Here is a 24,898-nt window from a genome sequence, read left to right as displayed (position 1 = left end):
CTAATTAACTAAAAAATATCGGTGTGGATACACCGTTATTTCATATATATATATATATATATATATATCTTCACTGATTTAAAAAAAAATATTTTAATTTATCTTTTTATGTGCTACACAAAACAATTAAAATTGTTAAACTTTATTTCATTAAATAATATACGGAAAAGGAGGTAGAAGACAAGGACAATAGTTCCAGGGCCTCAGACAATTAAGGACCAGGTTGAAGCTTCTAGCAAAAAAGGTAGTGTTTTGATTTAAAAAAAAATTGTAAACAATTCTATTATTAATTGTTAATTAATTCAAAAAATTAATAAGCATACATTTAGTTTTCAGTTGAAATAAGCACTAATAAAAACAAGGAGAAATTAATATTTTAGTATGTTTATGAAGTAAGATGTTTCAAAAATCAAAGAGTAAACAACAATATTGAAAAATGTTTTTTTCTTTTGCTTTTTAATTTTTAATATCTAACAGAATATAAAAATTAAGACTTTTTGTGTTTAATACAGTTACAGTAATGTTGCAAGTTAACTTTTACAACATGGTTAGGAATAAAATTAGGCTAAAATGTTTTCCAATAATGTATAGTTTTCATAAGGTGATTTTTATAATTTATGCATCAACTTTTGTCTTATGTATAACTATTTTCAAGTTTTATAGATTTTAAATTGTAGTTTTAAAAAAGAAAGTTTTTTTTTAAAAAAAAAAAGCAAAGTTGCCTTGCAGAGTAATTTAAACTATTTTTACTCAAATATAGCCTTTCCCCCCTTTACGTTTACAAGAGAAAATGATTCAATAAAATATTTGTATTTTTAAACAATTAATTAAATCTCTTATGATAAGTCATAATTCCTTTTCACCCTTATTTTTGCAGAAATATTTTTTTTAGATTGTGTAGTATTTTTAAAATGTTTTTTATTTCTATCCAGAAAGTTTAATTGAGAATTACTTTTGTTAAAGCCAACACGGCTGTTACCATGTTGTGTAAGTGACAATACATTAGTTAAACTATTTTTCTTAATTAAATAATAATTACCTAATTGAAATGGATGGATAGAATTATTCAATACTTTTGATAGAGAAAAAATGATAACTATTTTTTTAACTCTAATTTCATTTCTGTGGCTAACTTCTAAAACACTTCTTAAAGAAAAAAAATGTGGAATTTTTATCAAATTTTGCGGGTATTTTAATAATTTATTGAAAAAAAAAAAAAACTGATGTCACAACTTTAAATACAGATTTACTTGGGGGTTCTAAAGCCGTGTGTCATAAAAGGATACTACACATTAAAACACATTCTTCAAAAGTATTGATTTCAGAATTTGTGAAGAAAACATCATGGATTTGTACCTGATTATTAAAAATAAACAAATAAAATTGCTTTAAAAAATAATACTTTCAATTGTAGCATCGGCTCTGTGTGCAAAATTTGTAAACAGTTATTGTTGAAACAATTTTTTTACAAAACATTTCAGACATATTTTTCGCATATATTTAATTAAAAATTATGAGATAAACTCTAAAACTGTGAAGTTACCCATTATATAATATTAATTTATGATAAATTTTAAAATCAGCTTAGCTCACCTCAAAATTTGGAAGTGGTTTCAGAGATCAGAGAAATGAATAAATTGCAGTTGGAACAGATTTCAAGGCTGAAACATCATTACCTGTTTAGAAAAAAAAAGTATTATTATCAATAAGTTTATTACTGAATTTTCATTTATATAATTTTGTTTACAACTCTTATGCATTTCTGTTTTTTTCTTATTTATTTAAAAGTAATCAAATTTTGATTGGAAGGAAACCTAATTTTAAACTCTCAAATTACATCAATTCAATTTACTTGAGAAATAATATGTCACTTAAAAAATAAAATATAATAACCAAATTGAAAAAAAAAGTATAAAAAATTTAATAAAAAATTACTAATGATAACAGAAGATAATGTGACTATTTTTTTAAACATATTTATTTAATGAAAAATTTAAAACAAAAGTTTAACAATTGATCATTAAAACTTCATGACTTCAGTAATTTAAGTGGATTGATTTATATATGATGAAAACATCATATGTTAAAATGCATTATCATAAGATATACAATGAATTCTAATTAATTCAAAATGATGGATTGTTTCAACCTCAGTTCCACCATAATTGCATATAATCATCATAGTAAACCAGAGAAAAATTCAGGACATCTTTTGCAACAGTATACAGACTACATACTCTTAAAAAAGGCAAACAACTAATTAAAAAAAGTTATAGTTTTCTCTACTTAAAGGCAGAATTTAATATAGAGTAATAATAAATTACTTTTTTAATTTCAGAATTTCTTTGTTATATTTTGCAATATAACTTTATTATTGGAGCACGGAACAACTCATAATAGTTAGAGATCAATGTATAGAAAATCTTTACAGTACTGTTGCATTAAAAAAACAACAAAAAAACCCAGTATGAATTAGTTTATTTCCTCATACTAATATTTAATTAAAATTTGTAATTGAGTTATAGTACAAAAAATGTATACAAAATGTATACAAAAAATGTTTGTTATATACTTCCTTAATTTAATAATTATAAAGCTTGGGTTTCAATAATCTTGACACGAAAATACAACAAACATGCTGCATAACATTTTTATTTTTACAAAAGTACATTAGTGAATGATCCCACAATTTATCATTTAAAAATTCTATGATATAATCTTTTTTGAAATAAGAAAGAGAAGAGCAAATCAATGATTAGGGTAGCTACTAAACTCCATCCTACAATATATGTTATTGCATTTGCCTATAACAATAAATAATCATATGACCACTGAATTAATTCATTACCATAAAAATGTGACTATATAAAATTATTATTTGAATTTTTTTTAAAACCACTGAATTTCCAAAAAGTTAGAAACAATGAATCCTGTGTTTAAGGCTATATGATAGTACCATGTATATAATTATCAAACAGTCCCTAAATCTGAATTATTGGATTTTGTGATTTTTAAGCATCGTTAATTAAGATTAAAAGTTGCTGGATTGAAAATAAACTTCGATATCGATATTTCGAATATATTATTTAAAAATCTCTATTTTTATAAATACAAAATGAGTTGTTCTGAACATACACAATGTTAGAACAAAAAGTTAAAACTCAAGACGATTAGGAACAAAATATTTTTATCAGGAAAATCTGGAATAACAGGACAATTTTGAATCCCATGCTTGTGATTTGAATGCTGAAATTTACTTCTTAGTTTGAATTTTTCTGTGTGAATTTATTATTACTGCAGAAAACATTAGAAAAGTCTCTTTTTTAAGTACCCATGGAGAGCGAGCCAAATTTATAAAATAGGTAGGTAACATAAGAGCAAAAAAACTTTAATTATTTAATGGCTCTTCTACTTCTTTGGTTAAGGAGTATGATTGGTATTCATTCTCAATAAAGATAGAATGCGTTTCCTTTATTTTATCTCATTTATTTATTTTTTGCAGAGGCAATATTTTAGCGTCCACTAAAAGACCTCAATACCAGTGGGTCATTTCAAAGCATTTGGAATGTTTTTTGACCCATTTAACTTTTGTTCTAAGCCTTTTTCCAATTAATTATGCATATAAGTTCAGAAGAACCATACTTATACTCTATACACAATTAATTTATAAGAAGAATTTCGATTTTTGAAGAGAAAGCGGAAAGAAAATAGCAGTTCACGTCTTTTCTTTTTTTAAATAGTATATTTAAAGAATATGAGATGTTTCTTCAACCTATGCAAAAATCAAAGTAAAAATCACAGCAAGTTTGTTAACTGATATGCTTGTTTATGTTTGTTAACTGCTTGTTGAAACATCAAAAAAGATAATCTGAAAGCATATGTGACTTGGATGTATTTTTAAACGGCATCACGAAATGGTATCTACCTTTAAAGTTAAACATATTTAATTTTTGTACTAGAGTAATTCAAAATACTGTAAAATTCAATTATTTTTATATTCACTTTTTAGTAAAAATAAAGACTCAAAATAATAAGTAGAGACTCAAAATAATAAGTTTAGTAAAGACTCAAAATAATCAATTGTAAATACATTTTGGTATAAACTTGGTCACCTTGTAGTCTTTGATATTTTTTTTAATTTTAAGTATCAGAATTCTTATCAAATCAAATGCTTACTTAAATTAAACATTTAAAATATGATGTAGCAGAGTTGCAACTAAGTTAAGAAAATAGTAACAAACCTAAATACTTAGCAACTTCTTCAGATGACATATCTTCTTGCTTTTTAAGATAAATTTCTCTTATTTTCTTCAAACTATCACAGTAAGGAGTTTTGCTCTAATTAAAAAATTAATCTTTAATTTAGATAAATACACAAGATAGATAAATAGACAAGTCAAATAATTAATAATTCAAAATGTTATTTATGTCACTTTTGCAATAAAATTTATACAGCAAATAACCACATTTTCTATTTTATTCCATTAGTTGTTTATGTCTGGCTTAATAAAAAAAAAACATGACAAACACTTAATTTACTGATTTTTTTTTCAAGTAAAAAATTCAAGTTTGCTGATAACTATGATACATAATATAGGGTATGTCCAGGATAGAGGACAAACCTCACATCAAAATAAAAGTACTAAGAATAAAGACTCAAAAAATGTTTATGCATATTTTAAACTATGCACTCAATCCATTTTGACCAAAAAATAATGAAATATTGAAAGCAAAATATGAAAATTTTTTAGATTTCGGTAAGATGTAAGATTCTTTTGAGGAGGTAAAAAGGATAACATGTTGGTCTGTAGAATCGGAATGAAATATGTAGGTTTTGTAGGATCCTTAAAAAATTAAAAAAAGTGGTTTCAATATTGTAATAAAAAAAGTAATGATTTCTTTTTATTAGCTTTCATCTTAAAATTACAAAATGAAAATTATTACCAAAACCAAAAATTTTGTAACTAGCTCTTTATTATTATTTGGAAATATTAAGCATAGGGGGTGAATACGAATTAAGATACATCTTGCTTTCTCACTTTTTTTAACCACCTTTTAAACTTTTTAAGGACCTGGCAATCTCTGTGGTGTTTATATGCTTTAATAAAGAGTGGTCCTAAGTCCTAAAATTAAAGATGAGATGGTCATTGAATTTATAGCCCCACTACATTATATTCCTTTGCTTTTTGCTCTCAAGTAATTTGACAGACAACTATTCTCTATCTGAATAAAGATATTTTCTTTATTAATTCAGATTCAACACCTTAAAAATCAAGAGAGTAACTAAAATTCGGAATACATAGTATTTACTAATTTCGTTGGGGGAAAGAATAAAAGTTAAATTAGCTTTGAAATTTTTAACTATCAATAACACTTTAATTATTTGAGTGAAATTACAACTTTGCACACACAAGTAAAAACCTTAACCAAATATAATTTTACTCAAAAACATAATTTGAAATCATTAAAATATTAATTAATTTTTGTTATTCAATCAAAATCACAATTTCTTGTTCGTTGTTAAAATGTATAATGTACGTTATTAGAAGGCAGTTTTTAATAAAAAAATTTATGAATGATGGCTTACATACAAATGATTAATGATTTATACTTTATTAAAATAAAATGTTAAAATAACATAATTAAAAAAGTGTCAAGTAAAAACTTTATAAACTAATAATCTCATATTGTTAAGAATAAAAAATTTTGCTTTTTTATTTTGTTAATAAAATGTATGCTAATTTTATTAATGCAACTTTGAGAAAAATTAAGATCTTCACGATTTACTATGTACATAGAAAGTCAATTGAACTTTAATCTTTAACTATTCACACCTACAATAAATCTTTGCATCTAGTCCCATCGTACCTAATATTCACCTGTGTTTCTATTTTTTTCATCTTTTCTTCAAGTTCAGAAATGAATTTTATAGGATCTAGTTCCTTAGAAGAATCCAATTTTAGAGCTGAGTGTACTGCTAAGCACTGTAATATTGCTCCATTATAACCATTAGGATGAGTGTGAGTTACAGAGGAGCACTGTTCCACTGCATTCTAACAAGGAAAAAAAAAAGACACTTTTTAATTTTGAACAAAGTCAAAGATAACATCTGGAATAAGAATATAAAAGCTTTACTTAGAAATAAAAAATCATTTTCAGAAATAATAAAAAATAGATAATTGATACATTAAAATAAATAATTATTTATTTTTTAAAAATTAGCAAGAAAACTGTGTTACAAAGATTTGAGACAAACAATTTCACACAGAAAATGCTTCAGTAAATTAAATATAATTAAAAGAATATCATTGCACATAACTATTCAAATATTACTAGGATCTGCTTCAAATACTCAAAAAAAAATCTGCTAGAGGGATAAACAGGGTGTCCAAGGATTATTGGGACAAACTTTTGAGGATATCACAAATATTCAGATTTACATAGCCATCCATGGTCAGAAAGGTCTTCGTTCATCACTAGATGTTGTTGTTAACAAGATCATTCTATAACTGTAGTTGAACAGCCAACCCAATTTTATGGGTTTACGACTACCACCATTCAACTCCGTAGCCTTGTAATTTTGAACCCAATCCAGAAGATAAAGGAACCCTTGGATCGAGTATTGGTCGAAACTTGTCTTTGTGCAGGACTTTTTGATGGAGCTAACCCGCATTTGCGTTACATGGAGAGAAAGACCACGTGAACCTCCCACGGTTAGTCTGACGGCAAGGGGACTCTAACCCACGATCTGTCTACCACTGAGGATATTTCACGTCAGCACTGTGGTCGATGCAAGTTGGATGCAGAATTCGTATCGACTGGGATTCGAACCCGGTTCGCCTCATTGAAGGGTGAAGGCTCTATCCCCTGAGCCATAACAAGATCATTGGAGGAAACAGACCTGCATTGCAGAAGTTATTTGAGTAGTCATCTCCAAAGGAGGAGTATGTAACGTTTCACAAACACTGAGTTGACAGATATGCACGAATTGATAGAGGAAAAGGCACAAGCAGCAGAATGATGATACCACGTACCCAGAGAGCTGTACTGGACCACTAGATGTTTATTAATTTTCATTGGTTGACAACAGTGTAACGCATGCATCGCAAGCAATGGTTAAAACTTTTAACATCTTTTGTGACATTTTCACACATCATCTACCACAGCACATGTAATATCTTTGACCAATGAATATTTTAGATGATCTCAGTCATGTGTCTCTTTGTTTCTTGTATCTGTCATACTACTTTCCCAAGACGTTGCCGACTATTGGTTGCTATGCAATTCTGAATCCATGTGAAGTCTCTTACTTCCCTTAAAGTTTTCCCCTATAGTCCTGGGACACCTTGTATAATAAAAATCATCATATAGTTAAATAAAAAAAACTCATCACTTTTATGAAGTCGTCCTCTTTATCATGAGCAAATAAGGCAACAGGTGCGATTCTCATAGCAGCTCCATTACCATAAGATCCAGATCCATTGAACTGCATTTTAGCAGGAAGAAACACGTCTTGAAATTCTGTCTCCTTCAGAGTTTCAAAGACTTGCAAAACATTCATACCATATCCTCGTGTTGGTTGATCAAAATATACATTGACAAATCTGTATTATTGAAAGAAAGTATAAGTTTAAAAGCTTTGTCACAAATTTTAAAATTAATTTATATAACTAATTAATTGCAAAAGTCAAAGGAAGAGAATACAAGAAACAATTTTGAAATAATAACAAGCAAAATAATTGTAAACAATTCACTATTGTATAAAATCTATTATAACTGAGACTAATAGCGAAAACTTACAAAGTTATATTTTGCATCCAGAAAAAAGTTGATAGATTACAGACAATAAGAAAATATTCTAGTAAACAAAATAGGCATTTATAATATAATAGTACTTATAATATCAATTCTACAATAAATAGGAAATTATTTTTTAAGGAAAACAAATGCATAAAACGTTTTGGAATATATGGGAAAATTTCAAAGTGATTTATTTAGATTGATCATCAACTTACTATTGATTAGAAAAGCATTGGTAAAATAGAGATTATTTTTTACCATCAGTGGAATACACAATCCAGTTGTTAATTTTTATTGCACTAATATAAATAAGCTATTTTATGGTTCATGCTTCTCACTTAGCTTACTAGATCGAGATAAGAAAGCAATGACGAGAATAATTTTTGTGTCACAGCAAAAATGATGGAACATGATTTCATTATAGTACATTTTATATGGTTTTAATGATAGGTATGCCCCAGCACTTGATGTTTCTTAGCCGTAATATTTAATTCTTAATTATTGTTGTGAGATATAAAGATTTGCTTCTCTTTAAATTTCTACCAACCTAATAAAAATGGCTTCTAAAATGTACAAAGACAAGAAACAATAAATTAAATCATCTACTGTAAAGTAAAATATTTTTCCAATTGTCACTCGCAGTTTGAGTACTTTTAATGTGCAGTATAATATAGTAAACAGAGAGAGTGGTAATTTATTTTTATTTTGTACAGGAGTAAAAATATCTGATTTACTTTGGAAAAGTGGTTTTAATGTTTTAAAAGAGAGGGATAGTTATAATCATTCTAAATTATAAAACAAATTAACAGTTGATCATCGAAAGTAGTGTATTTAATGTAATATATTATTTAGGGTAAAATTGTCTAAAAATTAAATACCGTAAACCGGGGCGAGTCTACCCATCCAGGGGCGAGTCTACCCATTTTAGTTTTATTTAATTTTCCCTATTTTAAATTGCAAATAAAAAATTTTTTACTGACGGAGGACTTAGTTCAGACTCTAAGGAAGATGGCGCTGTAGTAGTTTGATCCGTTTTTATTTATTTGGTGTCTTTTTAACCGACCTGTTCAAACGTCTTTTGAGAGATTTGTATTGAAAATCAGCAAACTTTTAGTTGGTGCTCCGTAAGTATATTATTATTATTACTATTTTCACTTTGGTTAAGTGATAAACTTATCTAAGACTAAGATTACATTAATTTTATATGAAAAAAAACAAAAAGAATGTAAGTTTTGCTGTTGTAAACAAAAAGCCAGAATTCGCGGGGCGAGTCTACCCATTCGTATTTAGTTTTAATAAAGCATAATAATATAATTTAGAACTTTGTTTATATTAAAATTAAGTCATTTTAAATGAATTTGAGTATATTATTTTAATTCTGCATTGATAAATTTATCATTAATAAGAAAATTTATAGGTTAAATATAAATGTAAATATAAAATATGTTTATTTTACCTATTTTTTCAATTTTTATATTACAAAATTAACTTTTTTTATTTAATGCAAGTTAAATAAATTATTATTTATAAATTATTATTACCTCCCAAAAGAATGGGAAAAGGATTTTTCATGATTCCCAATGTTTGAATTTCGATTTTGTTAATAATCTTTAATTATTATTATTTATTAATTATTTAATTGTAAATTTATATTAATTTTAATTTATTTTTATCAACAATAATCAGAAAAAAATGTTATTTTATAATGTTAATGATTATAAAAACAAAACTGTGATCAAAATGTGATAATCGATCAAATACTCAATTTGTGTTATTTTATGAATAAAAAAATGGAATATATAATAAAGTTATGAATTTTACTTCATAAATATCCTATATAGTAACTAAAATAACAATTTAATAGTAAAATTTGATTATTTACAATGTTAACATTCATTTTAGTAGAATGGGTAGACTCGCCCCATACGAGAGATTTGTCAGCAGTTCTATAAAAATATACAGTAACAGCGTAACTGTTAATATTTTCTAAAATCGATTTCACAGCTTTAAAGAGGGATAAATAGCGATTCCGAAACACCTATTAAAAGCCTTTTTTCTTTAATATTTACAAAAGTTTGACCACTTGAAAGTTGACAAACTGAAAAAATGGGTAGACTCGCCCCGGTTTACGGTAATTAATAACTTGATTTAAAAAAATGTTTTTATTTTATTTACAAAAGTTTGGCATATTTTACAAGTATATAATTCTTATTACTTTATAATGCAATTATTTTTAAATTTCTAATGTTAATCAGATTATTTTTGTTAACATATATTAAATTATTTTTTAATTATACGTTTCAAAAAGAAGTATTAAACCAATTACAGAGGAGTTGTAATAGATATATTTATATGACTTAATCTTTAAATAAAATAAAGTCATGGCTTAATTTTTTTAATTTAAATCGGACTGATTTTTTTTAAAAGCAACAACCTTGTTAATTTGTTGTGGAATAAGCTTTTCTATATTTATATTCAAATTAAATTTATCGTTTTTATTCTAGTCTTTGTTTAAAATGAAAACCTTCTTAGAAAACTATTTTTGACCACATCAAAAACTCAATTATGAGCTTCATTTTAAGTTTCAGACCCAAAACGATTTTTTACGAATAAAAAAGAGTTTACCTTTTCGCTAAGTCAATAGGACAGATTTTTTTATTTTCTATCAGGGATTTGGCAACTGATAGCGTCATTGCTGTATCATCTGTATAGGGTAACATTTGCTTTGTTTCTAGAAACATAAAAAGTGAGAGAAAAACAATTAGCAATAAAAATAGAAGTAAAATACAAAATAAAGCTACATGGAAAAGTTCTAAGCCAAAATGAATCTCGTATTTCAGTACTATCATAATAAACCATTAATGGTAAATTTTTGATTCATGTAAGTTTTCGATTAAGTTTAGATAGTTTTAATCATGGATAAAACTGTTACTACTTCAAAAATCCTGTCCAAAACTTAAAAAATCAGACTTGTGTTTAGAAATAAATATTTTTATTCATACCTTAAATAACATATTCTAAGCAATATTTAAGGTTTAATATTAAAAAGCTATTTTCTATGCAAAAGTTTAAAAGAAAATACAAATTTTTTTTATAATTATCCTCAAAATGCACTCCTACATGTTGCCAAAAGACTCAATGGAAACTCTTAGTTATGAAGTTGCTTTGAAAAAAAAATTTTTAACAACAAAAAGTTCTCAAAACACTCAAATAATTATTTATACCCTCATTTTATATGTTAAAAGAAGTCAATGTAAAATTTTATTTTAAAAGCTAAATTATTGGTGGTGCAAATTTCTCTTATTCCTTCGTTACTTTATTATAGTAAAATTATACTCTTATAAACTATTTTTTTCTCTTGTTTGCAAATAAAAAAAAAATTATAATTTGAATTTATATGTTAAAACTTAAAAAAAAAAAAAAAAAAAACCTGCAATTTGTAGCAATAAAATAAAATATTTTCATTTCAATAGTTTGAAAGCTAAAATAACAATATTAAAAATAAAAATTTAAAATAGTTACAATAATAAAAAAATATTTTAACAAATCTATTTCAAAATTCTTTGAGAAGATAAAAACTATCAAATAAAAAAAGAACAATAAAAGAAAAAGTGAAATTTTTGTTCTGTTTTCTTAAATATAGTTTCTAATTTAATACATCATATACTAATAATTATTCAGCATGGATATATAAATTTATATTTTAAATATACTATTAAAACTTCATAGCATTATGATATTGCTGCTATTCCTAGATTTCCAACATATTTTGGCAGCCTAAGAATTTATGTACTTTCTAAAGCTGTGTGAAAAGCAAATTGTTTAAATGAAATGAAAGAAAATTGTAGACATCAGATATTTTTGTAGTCTAAATAACGGAATATCTTTCCTACTCTCTTTTTACCCAAGACTCAAATAATCTCATGCAAATCAAGATAAAGGTGGTCTTAATATCAAATTCCTTGTTATTATTATTAAATTAAAAACAGAGAATTTGTATTTTCTTCAGAAAAATATCACTTGTTTCTTGTTATAACTGTTGTAATATAGTATACACTATTTCCATATTTATTTTCGAAGTATTTTTAATAATCAATATAAATTTATAATATTTATTTAAATTTTTTTAGTACAAAGAAAAAAAAAAAATTCTAAAATATAAGTTAACCTCTAATTAGCTTCAAAATTGTAGACTTTGGAAGTATTTGAGAATTAGTTAACTTATTTCCCTTTTGCTTCAAAACAAATTCTTAAATAACTTAATGGTGATGAAGATGCAAACAAATTTACACTGCTTGCTTCAGATACTTAAACATCTGATGAGACATTTTAGATTTCTCACAGTTTAGATTTCTCACAGTAAACTAAAAAGATGTATGATAAAGAGCTTTATTATTTTGTTACATAAAACTTGTTAATGTTATAATTTCATTACTTTTTTCTGTAAGTATTTATCTTACAGATTTGATTGGAAGATTCGATTATTGGTACCTGTACTAAAAAAAATAAATAATTAAATCTTGACGACAACCAGGCAGTAACACAATATAAATGAAATGAAGCATCACAGAATTTGATCTATTTGAAGTGCATAACTTGTAGTTACCCCCAAGCAAACCACAACATAGTTTTTCTTGCAAGTGCATAAAACCTTTTTGCGCCTTGGCAATCAAAATCGGTATAAACAGGTACCAATAAGGAAATATCCCTGACTAGATACATAATTTTTTTAAGTCACACATAACTAAATTAGCGTTACTTAAATTAACAGATTACTAAACATAATTTAAATGCATCATTGTAAAGGATGACCTCTAACTTCATAGCACTTTAAAGGGCTTAAAAAGTCAACTACTTGAAAATATGGCAGTAAAAATACATTAAACAACATCTTTTTCAACACTAGGGCTATGTCATTAGTGCCTACAGAACTAAATATATACTTGTAAGAGACACGAACAGGTAAAAAAAAAAAAAGATATTATTTGTTTACACCAAAGAAGTTTATTTAAAATCAAATCTTTTTGAAAAGGTTAGTAGAAATTACTTAGCAATAAGCAAAATAGGAGTTTTTGATAAAAAATGTAATATGTACTTATGTAATTCTAGGGTTTTAATGTTTATCTTAAATCAATTTATTGTATGGAAGCAAAGCCCAATTATTTACTGAGTATTATAAAATTTAATTATGAATATATTTTGATAATAATGATTATCTTAGATGATAAAAATTTTAAATATTGAGTGGTAGTATTATATTTAACTCTGAAAAAGTCTTATTAAGAACTATAGAGTATCTTACAAAAAATATTTACCTCCATTTAAAATATTAGTGAAGAAATTTCCTAGCACGCTCTTTGAAATAGGAAAATCACCTTCAAAAGGAGCACCCAGACAATCTCCAATCAAGGAACCAATCAAACATCCTCTAAATTTAGCAGCAAGACCAGCACTTGCTAACACGGCAGTCGCCATTTCACTTATGTAATTAATTAAAATAATCTCAAAAAATAACAATTAAAATATAGGAGATAACTTTATGAATGTTCACTAGCGGAAAATTGGGATGTAAAGAAAAAACAATAAATTGGTTGATTGATTAATTGAATTGATGATAAAATGCTTACAAACTTCATGAATATTTCTGAGGAAAATAAATTTCGCTTAAACATTACTTTCTCTGATACGTTCAAATAAAAACAATTTACAGATGGCGCTTTACAACTCGTGATAGCAACATTTGAATACGTCTTCCGGGGAGAACATCCGTTCCATGTTTAAAATCTTCCTGTTTCCTTCTTTTTCGATTAGCCGTATGTGGATGAGTTAAGACGTTTTCCTTTTCTATAACACTTTTTAATTTCAGGTTGTTAAAAATATATTTAAGTACATGTAAATTTTTTTGCAATGCTTACTTTTAATATTAAATGTAATGTAGCTCAGAGTTCCATATTCGCGAACGCAACGACCTATAATGGGCGTTGTTATTTTTGACTATTAACAGTAGCACTGCAGATTTCTTCAGTGTAGACAGAGGAGGGGGGGAGATGCAAGATATAAATTTTAACATTCATGGATGGTTGATTGTGTAAAGCTAAGCGCAGGTAATGCTGGGAGTCAAAATTTGCAGTGAGGGGGATTGTCGACTTCCGGGTTACTACTTCCGACTGATTTTTATGTCTAAGCTTGAATAAAGGTGCCATCAAATATTATTAGACTTGCAGTGTTTTCAATATAACTCGTTCTTTCAATTTAACTTTCAACAAAACAAACAACAAATGAATTCGGAAGACTCCATAAGCTTGCTATGATGCTACCCAAAATACAACAAATAGCGCTATTTTACACGAATGAAGACAAATTAGTGATAACACTGAAATCATTGCAAACCTTACAGTTTATTTATGCGGTGATATTAATTTTGTTTTAGGCTCACCACCTGTTCGAATTTATAAATTACGTAAAACTCTTATAAATGGTAAAATTACACGTTAATTTAAACACAACTCACAATAATTAAACTTCCTTGAACAGTAAGCTTGTTTACATATCGCCTCGTAAGCACAACATAAGCTGAGGGATACACCGTAAATTTTCCAAATTTCTTCCAATCTTAGGAAACTTGTTATTGTTTACATTCAGTTAATCATCCATATCAATATTTTTAAAAATATATAAGTTTTAAGAGAGATAAAAACCGTTTCCAATTTGAAGTGCTATGCGATATAAGATTGTCGTATTATATCATTAACGAGTAAATTGAAACGAGTAAAACATGCAATCTGTATTTTTATGTTTTAAATAATTTTTAAGTTTTAATAATCAAGGTAATTGTTTATTTCATTACGATAAAAATATTAACAGAATGTTTTTTAGATAAAATTATGATAACATATTTTATTAACATAATTAACGTAATTTTTTGAGAAATATCGGCTTTTAATAAATAGAAAAGATTATGATGAGGAGCTATTCGGGAGTTGATGAGTGGGATATAATAGTTAGATAAAATTTCGCTTGATTTTGTTTACTATTTCTTGAGTTCTTCGTTAAAATATGTTGCTCCATGGTTTTGAACATGAGTGTATTTTGTCCATTTTAAATAAAGAACAGTTCATATTTTCCGTTTAAAGAAGAAAAACTATAGTATTTAATGTATATATCTTAAAATAGATATTTTATATTGAAGTTTCAGTTAAATAATGAGCATGGTAAACTAAAATTTCTGATTTATTTAAAAACAAAGTAACAGAACAGCAAATAAATATACTACATCCTTAAAAAGTATTGGAGTGTGGTAAAATTCAGTTTGAGTTAAACAAACTGCAGAAACTCAATTATTAAACTCAACTATGGAGTTATTTAAACATTTTTCAACTTGATTAAACTTTGCTATGGTTCAAGTTGAAGTTGCTAAAAGTTGCAATAATTTTGTACAATAGACTAGTTGAACAGTTGAACTGGCATATATGTAGTTCAATATATAACCAGTTTTTTTTAAGCTATGTGTTACCAATTTAAAACATGGGCCTTTTCTCTTTCATTACAAAATTCATCAAATAATATTCAGGCTTGAGATACTTTTAGTAGGTCATCAGCTAATTTCACCACTTCATCTATTTTCTCACACCTGCGCTGGAGATTATGGGGAATTTCGTCTATACCATAATAGGCGCCAGCTATGCTTCCCGTCATCGAAGCAATCGTATCAGTATCACCGCCAACTGATATTGCAAAGTACATTGCCCGAACAAACGGATTTGTGCTCTAAAAAGAATTGTAACTATTATTATTAAAATTCAAACATATTATATTAAAATACAAACATTTCATATATACACCTATCTATTGATAGGTGTCTAACTTAAGGGTGAAAATTAAATTTCATACAACAATACTTTTCAACAAAATAGACAGATAAAATATATAGAAGTTAAATACAGTATATTACAACATTATCACCTGACTTTGCACATGTTCAGAAAGAGAGTTTATCGATAGATGGTCATGACTTTAAAAAAATTAAATTAGGCAGGCTGTATTGAAATGTTCATTAAGTTTCACAAATTGAGTTTGAACAGCAAGCATGGTTTTCTTCACTATGTCAAATTGCCTGTCACTGTTACATTCATTTACTAAATAATTAATCAAGACCTGCTTTTCAAACTAAACGGAAAAGCCTGGTATACTGTAGCGTACTAGAGTGTTTTTATAGACAGAGTCCGTTTATACATTTTGGATGCTCAAATCAACAAACAAGTCGTTTTTTCCACAGTCAAATATCTTCTAGTCCCGCAGTGGACTGGTCGTTAAGACACGGTTCCCAGCAGATCACCGAAGTCTTGCATCACTGGCTGCAGTCAGTGTGCGAGTGGGTGACCACTTGGATCAGTCTGCGTAGGGGCCCAGGGTGTGCGGTATTGGTCCTCGTTAAACTGTGCTACCGTAAAGTGCTCGAATTCGCTCGCAGGTCGTCGGGCTACCGAAGCGGGGGTGCCATCCCCTTCGCAGAGGATCAAAATTGTGATGGCATGTCTTCGGATCATCCTCCGGGATGTTTCCCAGACCGTCGTCAATGGCCCATTGTGCAGCTCTAGTGCGACGTAAATTAACAACAACAACATCTTCTAATCAAAGCTTTCAGTGACGTCATGAGAAAAGGACCTACTTTTTTTTATCTTAAAATTATGATTTACTAGTGAGTGCCGCTCCCTGTTTCTTTCTGACGCTCGCTAACCTCTAAAGATTGTGCTGCGTGTCCTCTAAAGATTGTCCTGCGTATTATATGGTTTATTTTACGAACCAAGCTAGCTTTGTTAGTCAGATTACCTACAGAAAATAAATATTTTATTCTATGGATGGTGTTTTCTACACTAGGAAGCGCTGCAAGCTCGGGACTGCCTAAATTTCCGGGTAACTGTTTCAGTTGTATTTTAAAGCCATTTGGCATCATTGTGTTTTGAGATTCTTGCAAACAATGCATTTGATTACTTATTACTCATGTTTACAATGCTAACAATACTTGTGTTTACAATACTAAAAGTGTTAACACTAACGTAAGATGGTGCACAGCTTGCAACACGAACAAACTGTAATAAACAAATGGAAAGAGGCCAAATCAAGACTGCCAAAAAAGCGAGTTATTCAAAATCTAGCAACCATGTCACCTTTTTTAATAATAAATAACAAAATAACTAAAACAAATTTTCACTCCAAACTCCCCAGAATTTCATAATAACATTAATATTTTATGAAATACGGCAGATTTGAGCTCAGAAATTATCTAGTTTATTTCTTTTATTGAAAACAAAATTATCCGTTTGAAAACACCGCCTATCAGAATAACATGTAGTAAGCAGCTGCAAACTTTTTAACCGGAACTAGAGTAGGTCCCAAGCTCGAGATTGTTATTGTTTACATTTCTATTGAAAACACCATCCATATAGCACTAAAATTGAATGCTACCAAAAGAAGAAAATAATAATTTTAGCAAATCTTCCTTACAAAATCCATATTGCTTGTATGCCACAGAAATAATTATAGATGCTAAGCAACAGGGATCGTTACTGAACAGAATCATTTGTAAAAATAATTGTGAAATTAAAAATATCCTTAAACAAGAAGTATCACTAAACATTAAAAATTTTCTTTGAAAACATAATTCTGTATTCCGGAGCTATCACTATAAGGATGTCAAATGACCTAACTCATGACAATAGTCCTTTTTTAGAGTTGCGTCTTTCATATTTCTCCTCAATGCTTTATTCTGCTCTTTCAGGGCACTTATCTATTATATTAAATAGGGTAGTAGCACGACTACTTTCCATTTTTATTTGTAATTTAATGTTCATTTTTTTTGTTGCAATTGTCTATTAAAAAAAAGCGTCTTATATTAGTGAATTTTTGAAAATCCACATGGAAACATAATTCCACAAAACATGTTTTGGATATATTCTATGGCACCATGCTGCAGCAATCGTCAATCATGTTGAAATCAAGATGACGAATGTTAATCATAACCTAAAATATCTATTTAAAATCAGGAGGGTGAAACAACAACGAACTCCATTAACTCAATTCAGAATAATTTATTTCCTTAATTTAGTAAAAAAAAAAAAAATAAATAAAAAAAAGGCAGGTACAGAAATAGTCCTGTCAAGTATTTTAAAATCTAGAAATCGTTTTTTCGCTTTAGAATTAGGTGTTGATAATCAATCAACATAGAACATCTTTAAATTTTATTAACTATATTTGAAGACAGGGACAAAAATGCATTGAAATATAAAAAATGAAATCTGCATTATGCCTATTAAAACACAGTGTTAATATATATATATATATATATATATATATATTCCCCTATAACATTCAGTTTCAACATTTCATCTTAGTTTACCAAAAAAAAAAAAAAAAAACGNGATACAGCTGTAATCAAAATTTTTTGAAAATTGTAATCATGATTACAAGTAATTGATTACTGTAATCAAAAAATGTAATCGATTACATTTTTGGCCAACTCTGCAATATATATATATATATACACAATATATTAAGGATTTAAAAAATATACAAAATATAATATATATAAAGGATTTTAAAAGTACACAAAATTGATCATGCACTTAAAAATTGTCAGTTGACGGTAACAAAACGATGGCAGGGTCTGTTATTTCTCTGTAAAAGATAAAAAAAATTTTTCTGAAAAATGTGCTCACCTCAAAATTGCGAAGTGGTTTCAAAGATTTGAGAAATGAATAAATTGCAACTGGAACAGATCTCAATGCCAAGACATTATTACCTATTTAAAAACATTAATAACATAAATGTAGAATCAATATAACATAAGTAAAACCGAATTTATGTTTTTGTTATTCATACGAAAATTAATGTTCTACTGTTTCTTTTTTGTTACTTTCATACGAGATTTACGAAATATTAACATTATATTAACAGCACTATAATATACAACACTTACTCAATTATGCAGTTAAAATGACACACAGTGAAATAAATTCTATTTTGCATGAGTAAATGTAACTTTTCTAGTATTTATTAATAACTTTTGTAGTTTAGGGAAAGTCCTTTTTGTACTGATTCCCTTTTTCATAAAAAAAACTTTTTGCTTTCTCATTTGACAAATTTATTAATATCATAAATATTTTAAAGACATTCATGTTTGTCATAGATGTGCAAAAATGACTATTTAATATCATTATGCTCTGTTTCACAAAAAATATTTTGTGATGTTTCTTTACACATTCAGTGTTAATATGACTGCTGTTGCTTTTGTAAATGTCATTACAATAAAGTGCGTTTATGGTTTTAAGAAATGTATTAGAATCGATTCATGCAATGATGCAGTCGAAAGGGTATTAATTAAACAAAACACATATTTTAGAAAAAGGCAGTTTATTGTGAAAAAGGAACCTATTGATTTATTTCTTAATTAATACTTAATATATATATGAAATATTAATATATATATTAATGTAATAGAGTATATATTGCACTCTATCAGGGTTTTCTAACTTCTCCATTCTTTTACTTTAATCAATGTATAAATAAAGATAACTTTAATTTTGCAATCTATTTTTTCTGCACATAGATTCTGAATGAGATTAAAATCTGGAGAGTTTCCTGGCCATTCTAAGACAGCTACTTTGTTTTTGTCTTTTTTCGGAATTATGACAAGGAACCAAATTTTTTTGAATAATTTTCTCCTGTTTAACTTAAGTCTCATTCTTTCTGTCATTATTTTATTGTATAGATTGCTGTTCATCGTTCCCTTAACAGGAACGAGTGATCCATCCCCGTCTTATTAAAAGCACCTCTAAGACATAATCTTTCTCTAAATTTGGAAAATCCAAAAATTTATGCTTGATTCCATTAATAAACTTACTACTATCTAACATAAGGTATTAGTTTAGACTTTATTAACGTAGTTCTGTTTTCTATTATGTTAGTCAATAATAGAATTCTTATTCAACCCAATAATCAATTGTTTACTACTGTTCTAGATTTTTAATTTGAGGTGGTAATGGAAATTTGTTTCGTTTATGGTACGAGATTGAAGAGGGTTGTTTGTTTGTCTCGTTTTAGTTTTAACACAATTCGCTTTTAAGCGCGCATTCTTTTCTCACAAAAAATGTTATTAACTAGACGATTTGAGAAAAATAACTAATTCAATAAATCGGTTTATTTTATTAAACAAAAATCCGGATTTATTTGATTACTATTATTTACTGACGGTAATTATTATAATAATACCCGATTAGGGTACATAGGAAAAACGCCAGGGTTGGGAATATACCAATTAATGGCATTTAATCTTAAAAAGAATATCAATGTAGGCAGTGGTTGAAAGTAAAGCGCTACAAGCAGCGAAATTACTGTAGTAGCTACTTTTTCGTAGTTTGAATTGTAGTGTGCTATTTTAAAAAAAATTGTGTAGTGAGTAGGGCGATATGAATAAACTGTAGTTAGTAGCGATTCCTGGCAATTACATTTTTAATGATAGTTAATTGAAGAAATAAGATTAAAACACAACTAAGTTTCGAATCTGATTGATAAAAATCTTCGCGGTTATGTCAATGAACGCAATAAGAATGTTCCTGTATGGCCAAGCGTTAATATAAATTGTATACTATTATTTAAACTAGCCATTACGAATACTAGCTAATTTATCATTTTAGCCACACCTTCAAAAGCAAAATGTAATTCAAAGGAATTCTTTGTTGTTATTTCAATGGAAAGAAACATTTTTTCTTCATAATTTTCATAATTTTTATTTCTTAAAGCAAATAAAAGAGAATTAAACACTTATTAGAATTGCATATATTGAGAGCAAGAATTTTTTAAATTAAACATCGCTTTTGTGAAAGGTATATAAAGTTGAAGATTAAAAGAGAAAATTCCTAATAACAAAATGGCTCATGAAAACATGAATCCATATTTCCTAATAATTTCTCTTGTTTAAATAAGACAATTTTTTTAATATTCAGAACGGTTTTGAATATGGGTGTGAATTAAATTCTTCTGCAAAGTTTGTCTTCTAAAAGTGCCGACCGGCCTGTGTAGGGGTTAGGGAACTGTCCTTGCATCAGAAAGGTTCTGGGTTCGAATCCCGGGTAAGGCACGGATGTTCCTTCCTTCTCTGCACTATCTGTCCTTGCTGTGGGAGCAACGTTGGCCCACCTAATATGGTGCCCCTGAAAGAGTGGCCAACAAATCTGCCCTTCAGGTGCCTGTATGACCTAGGTCATTATCCAGGTGGGCATTGGAAAAAAAAGTCTCCTAAACGACGTGAAATAATAATTACATTTCAGAAATAGTTTGTAGTCACTACACTGAAAAAAAGTAGTTGCAGTTGACTAAAAAACGTGACTTGAACGTTGACTAAAAACGTGACGTTGTAGTTGACTTGATTGCTTTGTACTAAAGTAGTTCTAGTTAACTACAAAAATAACATAGTTTTTCTGACCACTGAATGTAGCGAATACCGGGCAATGGCTTTTAATCTTAAAGGAACAGCTATGGGATTCTTCCCTCTCCTCAACATTTAGAATGGAACAGCTTTCGTCTACCGCCTCAACTGGTAAGGTACTAATCTGAAGATCGTCATTCTATTAAAAGTGTACAACATTACAAACAATAAAAGTAATAATCAATTGTTGAAAAGTTAAAAGTTCAAACCTAAATGTTCAGCAACTTCTTCATTTGAAATATTGTCTTGCTTTTGAAGAAATATATTTTTTATTTTCTTCAAGCTACTACAGTAAGGAGTTTCTTCCTAATTAAAAAAATAATTATCTTCAGCTTAATTTAATGAACAATTTAAGTAATTTAATGCAAAACGTTGAGAACTTTTCCCTATTAATGATAAAAACACTCGTGAAATAAAATAAAATACAACTAAAACTAAATTTTGCATGAAAATTTTATGTTTTTTTTTAAATAGGTGGAAATTCTGCAAAAATTTGATACGTTATGTTAAAACGTGATTGAAATTTAAGTTTATGCAAGATTCGGAGAGTAAGATTACGCAGTTTAAAGAATGGCATACAATTGTATTTATTAAAATATTTGCTGAATACAAATAAATTTATTAATAAGAAAACTAATAACGTAACATTTTTCCTATGAACATTAAAAGAAAAAATATTTAAAAGTAGTTTTTATCAAATCGATAACGCAAACTCGTCATCTATTTCGCAAAAGAGATCATGAGTGCTAATGAGTCAAAGTTAGCAGGCAATTTTAAAGGGATGTTCTAAAAGAACCCTTGTCTTAAATAATTCTTTTTAGAGAATAATATGTGAATTTTATAGTTGTCGTGATCCTGTAACAGTGATTCCTTATAGTTAGATTAAGTTTTAGCTGTTTTTAGTCAGTGTATTCAATTATAATTATTGACAAGGTGCGTAGTGTCACTATGAAAATTTTTTACAAAATTCTCAAATCAAAATCTTTCAGTTTTGCAAAAAGAAGCGTTAGTGATTTAATTTCTTAATACTTGAAAAGTTTCTCTCACGCGCATCGTTTGGGTTCATAAATTGAGAACTATTAATTGAATTCAATGATTTCCATCTATTTGGAAGAATCTCGCCAAGCTGGCGATATGTGGAAGATATTTTTTGAATATCAGCATGGGTTTTCGCAAAGGAAAATAAAAAAGCCGCAGTATAAGTTCTTTACACATGAAACAAAGTTGTGGTTTTAAACTTTATGTGCCATCATGCCGTGAAGAATTATATGGGCTTTAGAACGGGAAAATGACTATTTTAAAAATTATTAAAGATTTTAAAAATTGGCAAAATTTCTCCACCTGGAAGTAAAATAATTAAAATTAATGTCTTACACATTTTTGCAAATTTTCATTAGCTCAGTTAATGCAACATTGAATAATTTTTTAAATATACACAGTCCAGTCACATTAATGTGACCACCACCTACTTTCGACGTCAACGTGAAATAATCAATCACAGAGTGCATGTGGCNATAAAGCACAAATGCTTGTCATTTTCACCAAACTGTGGCTTTTCCCCATACGTTGAGGTTCTTCTTTTTCAGAATGAACATTGAAGGTGTTGTCTAAAGGTAGGTTAAACGTTATCTAACAATAATCAATGGTCATGAGTAACTGCGGTTTTGAAAATAGTAGCATATTATTTGCAAAAATGCGTTGTTTAATCAGACAACAGAATCTTCGAAAAACAGTATTAAAACTATTTACCCGATTAAAGTCCATACAATTCTCTTGAACCATAAGATAATTTAAAATTAAAACTTTGTTCCAAGTGTAAAGTACTCAAATTAGAGCTTCATCACTTTCCTTGCCTAAAATATTTCAAAGAACACCCTTAAAGCAAATGAAAACAATTACACGAAAATATATTAATAAATTTACTAATAAAATCCGAGCGAGAATAATTAATAATGCTCACCATAATACTTGGTGACATAATGTAATATCATAATGCTAGAAAGTAAAATAGATTTACACATGCGTGTCATACATTTATGACAATTCACAGTACTCTATCGTAGACACTAACATAAAGCTGAAACTCACTTCTTGCTGTGCTGTCCATCGACTAGTAAATAAATCTATTACTTTCCGGAAACCTGTAGAATCCTTCCTTTTGGGACCAGTCTCAGCATCATTGGCATCCACCTTCGTTTCGATCTTTTTCATTTTATCTTCAAGATCGGAAATAAACTGTATAGGATCAAGTTCTACAGAAGAATCTAATTTTAGAGCTGAATGTACAGCTAAGCACATCAATATTGCTCCATTATAGCCATCTGGATGAGTGTGTGTTATAAAAGAGCACTGTTCCACCGCACCCTGATACGAAAGAAAAGAACATTCTAGATGCAAACAAAGGATATTAAAAAGGACAGAAGATTAATTATTTCTTATTCCCCCCTCTATTTATAGTTTTGCGTCATTCCGCTTCACTATTCTTTAAATGCTGATTTAAAACGACGTTTGAATATTCGAAGTTGCTGCTTGCCTATCTACCCTCTTCGAGCCAAACTGCCACATAAGGTCAGATCTTTTTCTTCAAATACTTCTTTCTTAGGCTAGGCCAGGGATGGCGAACCAATGGCACGCGACACAATATTTTGGGCACTCCAGCGATCACAATTGTTGTTACATTATGAATTGTTATTACACAAATGTTATTACGCTATGAAGCATATGTAACAATTAAATTAAAATTCACAAAAAACAANGGCGAACCAATGGCACGCGTGCCATTTATGCCGACACAATATTTTGGGCACTCCACCGATCACAATTGTTAACAATTAATAACAGTAAAAAACAAGCTAACAATAAATAACTAGCAAAAAAATCAACAGTCCTGCTTAAACTAACATCTTTCAACCTAATATAACTTATTGGTCATTTAATCTGCAACAACAGAAGTCATACTGATGTTACTTTAAGTTGAATTGCGTGTATAACTGAGACATTGCAAAATGTATATTATTTTCAATGTACATAAAGAGTTTTGAGTTGATAGTATTTAGTATTATTATTTTCCCAATAATCACGAAGTTAAAATTATTTGACGGCACGTCTATGACCTCATTAAGCAATTTTTTAGAGAAAATGGCACGTTGGTGCATAAAGGTTCGCCACCCCTGGGCTAGGCAATGTGTTTCTTCGACAGGGATTGCCTGATTGACAGGGCGCTGGACTCACGTTTGCGAGAACGGTAGTTCGAATCCAGCCGGCCAAAGACTCAGTAGTAAATGGGGACTGGTACACGTTAAATCTGTCAGGTCACAAAGTCCTATGTATTCCCTGTGTGTGGGTCCGCCCTATAAATGAGTGCGACAGAAGTCGGCCATAGATGAGGTCACTGGAAAACAAAAACAATCACACCCCCTCTACTTTTATGGGCGACGACGACAACAACAACAATGTGTTTCCTCCCATCTTTACAATCCTGATTTGCCAAGGTATTCATATGCACTGTTGTCATGTTATTTTTGGCCTCTCGCCCCCCCGCCGTCAGATGACTATGTGTCTTATAAAGACACAAGAGGCTACTTTATATAAATGACAGGAACAACTCGAATGTCT

The 24,898-nt window shown here is 28.5% G+C and overlaps 2 protein-coding genes across 7 annotated transcripts in view; both read right to left on the bottom strand.

Moving 5' to 3' along the window:
* LOC107441962 (ADP-ribosylhydrolase ARH3) overlaps positions 1 to 13,466 on the bottom strand; it is an 18,818-nt gene extending 5,352 nt beyond the window's left edge. The window contains exons 1-6 of one of the 3 annotated variants that reach the window (XR_006225826.2): positions 13,116 to 13,454; positions 10,426 to 10,531; positions 7,394 to 7,604; positions 5,880 to 6,053; positions 4,242 to 4,338; positions 1,594 to 1,676 (exon numbers count right to left, since the gene is read on the bottom strand). Coding sequence is in view for 1 of the 3 variants with exons in the window: in XM_043048009.2 (XP_042903943.1) it covers positions 1,621 to 1,676; positions 4,242 to 4,338; positions 5,880 to 6,053; positions 7,394 to 7,604; positions 10,426 to 10,531; positions 13,116 to 13,275 (804 nt within the window). In the remaining 2 variants the exon portion in view is untranslated. Of the gene's footprint in view, positions 1 to 1,593; positions 1,677 to 4,241; positions 4,339 to 5,868; positions 6,054 to 7,393; positions 7,605 to 10,425; positions 10,532 to 13,115 lie in introns of all 3 variants that reach the window. The other 2 variants (XR_006225827.2, XM_043048009.2) reach the window with 2 other exon arrangements.
* Positions 13,467 to 15,012: 1,546 nt separating this feature from the next.
* Positions 15,013 to 24,898, bottom strand: part of LOC107442006 (ADP-ribosylhydrolase ARH3) — a 35,771-nt gene continuing 25,885 nt past the window's right edge. For 2 of the 4 annotated variants that reach the window (XM_071180563.1, XM_016055440.2), the window contains exons 4-7: positions 23,372 to 23,647; positions 21,493 to 21,589; positions 18,516 to 18,598; positions 15,013 to 15,567 (exon numbers count right to left, since the gene is read on the bottom strand). In XM_071180563.1, coding sequence (XP_071036664.1) covers positions 15,367 to 15,567; positions 18,516 to 18,598; positions 21,493 to 21,589; positions 23,372 to 23,647 — 657 coding nt within the window. In that variant the 3' untranslated portion in view covers positions 15,013 to 15,366. The remainder of the gene's footprint in view (positions 15,568 to 18,515; positions 18,599 to 21,492; positions 21,590 to 23,371; positions 23,648 to 24,898) is intronic. The other 2 variants (XM_071180568.1, XM_071180567.1) reach the window with 2 other exon arrangements.

This window comes from Parasteatoda tepidariorum, chromosome 1 (assembly GCF_043381705.1).
Source record: "Parasteatoda tepidariorum isolate YZ-2023 chromosome 1, CAS_Ptep_4.0, whole genome shotgun sequence".
In the NCBI taxonomy this organism is placed as follows: Eukaryota; Metazoa; Arthropoda; class Arachnida; order Araneae; family Theridiidae; genus Parasteatoda; species Parasteatoda tepidariorum.
This window is presented reverse-complemented; position numbering and strand designations above follow the sequence as displayed.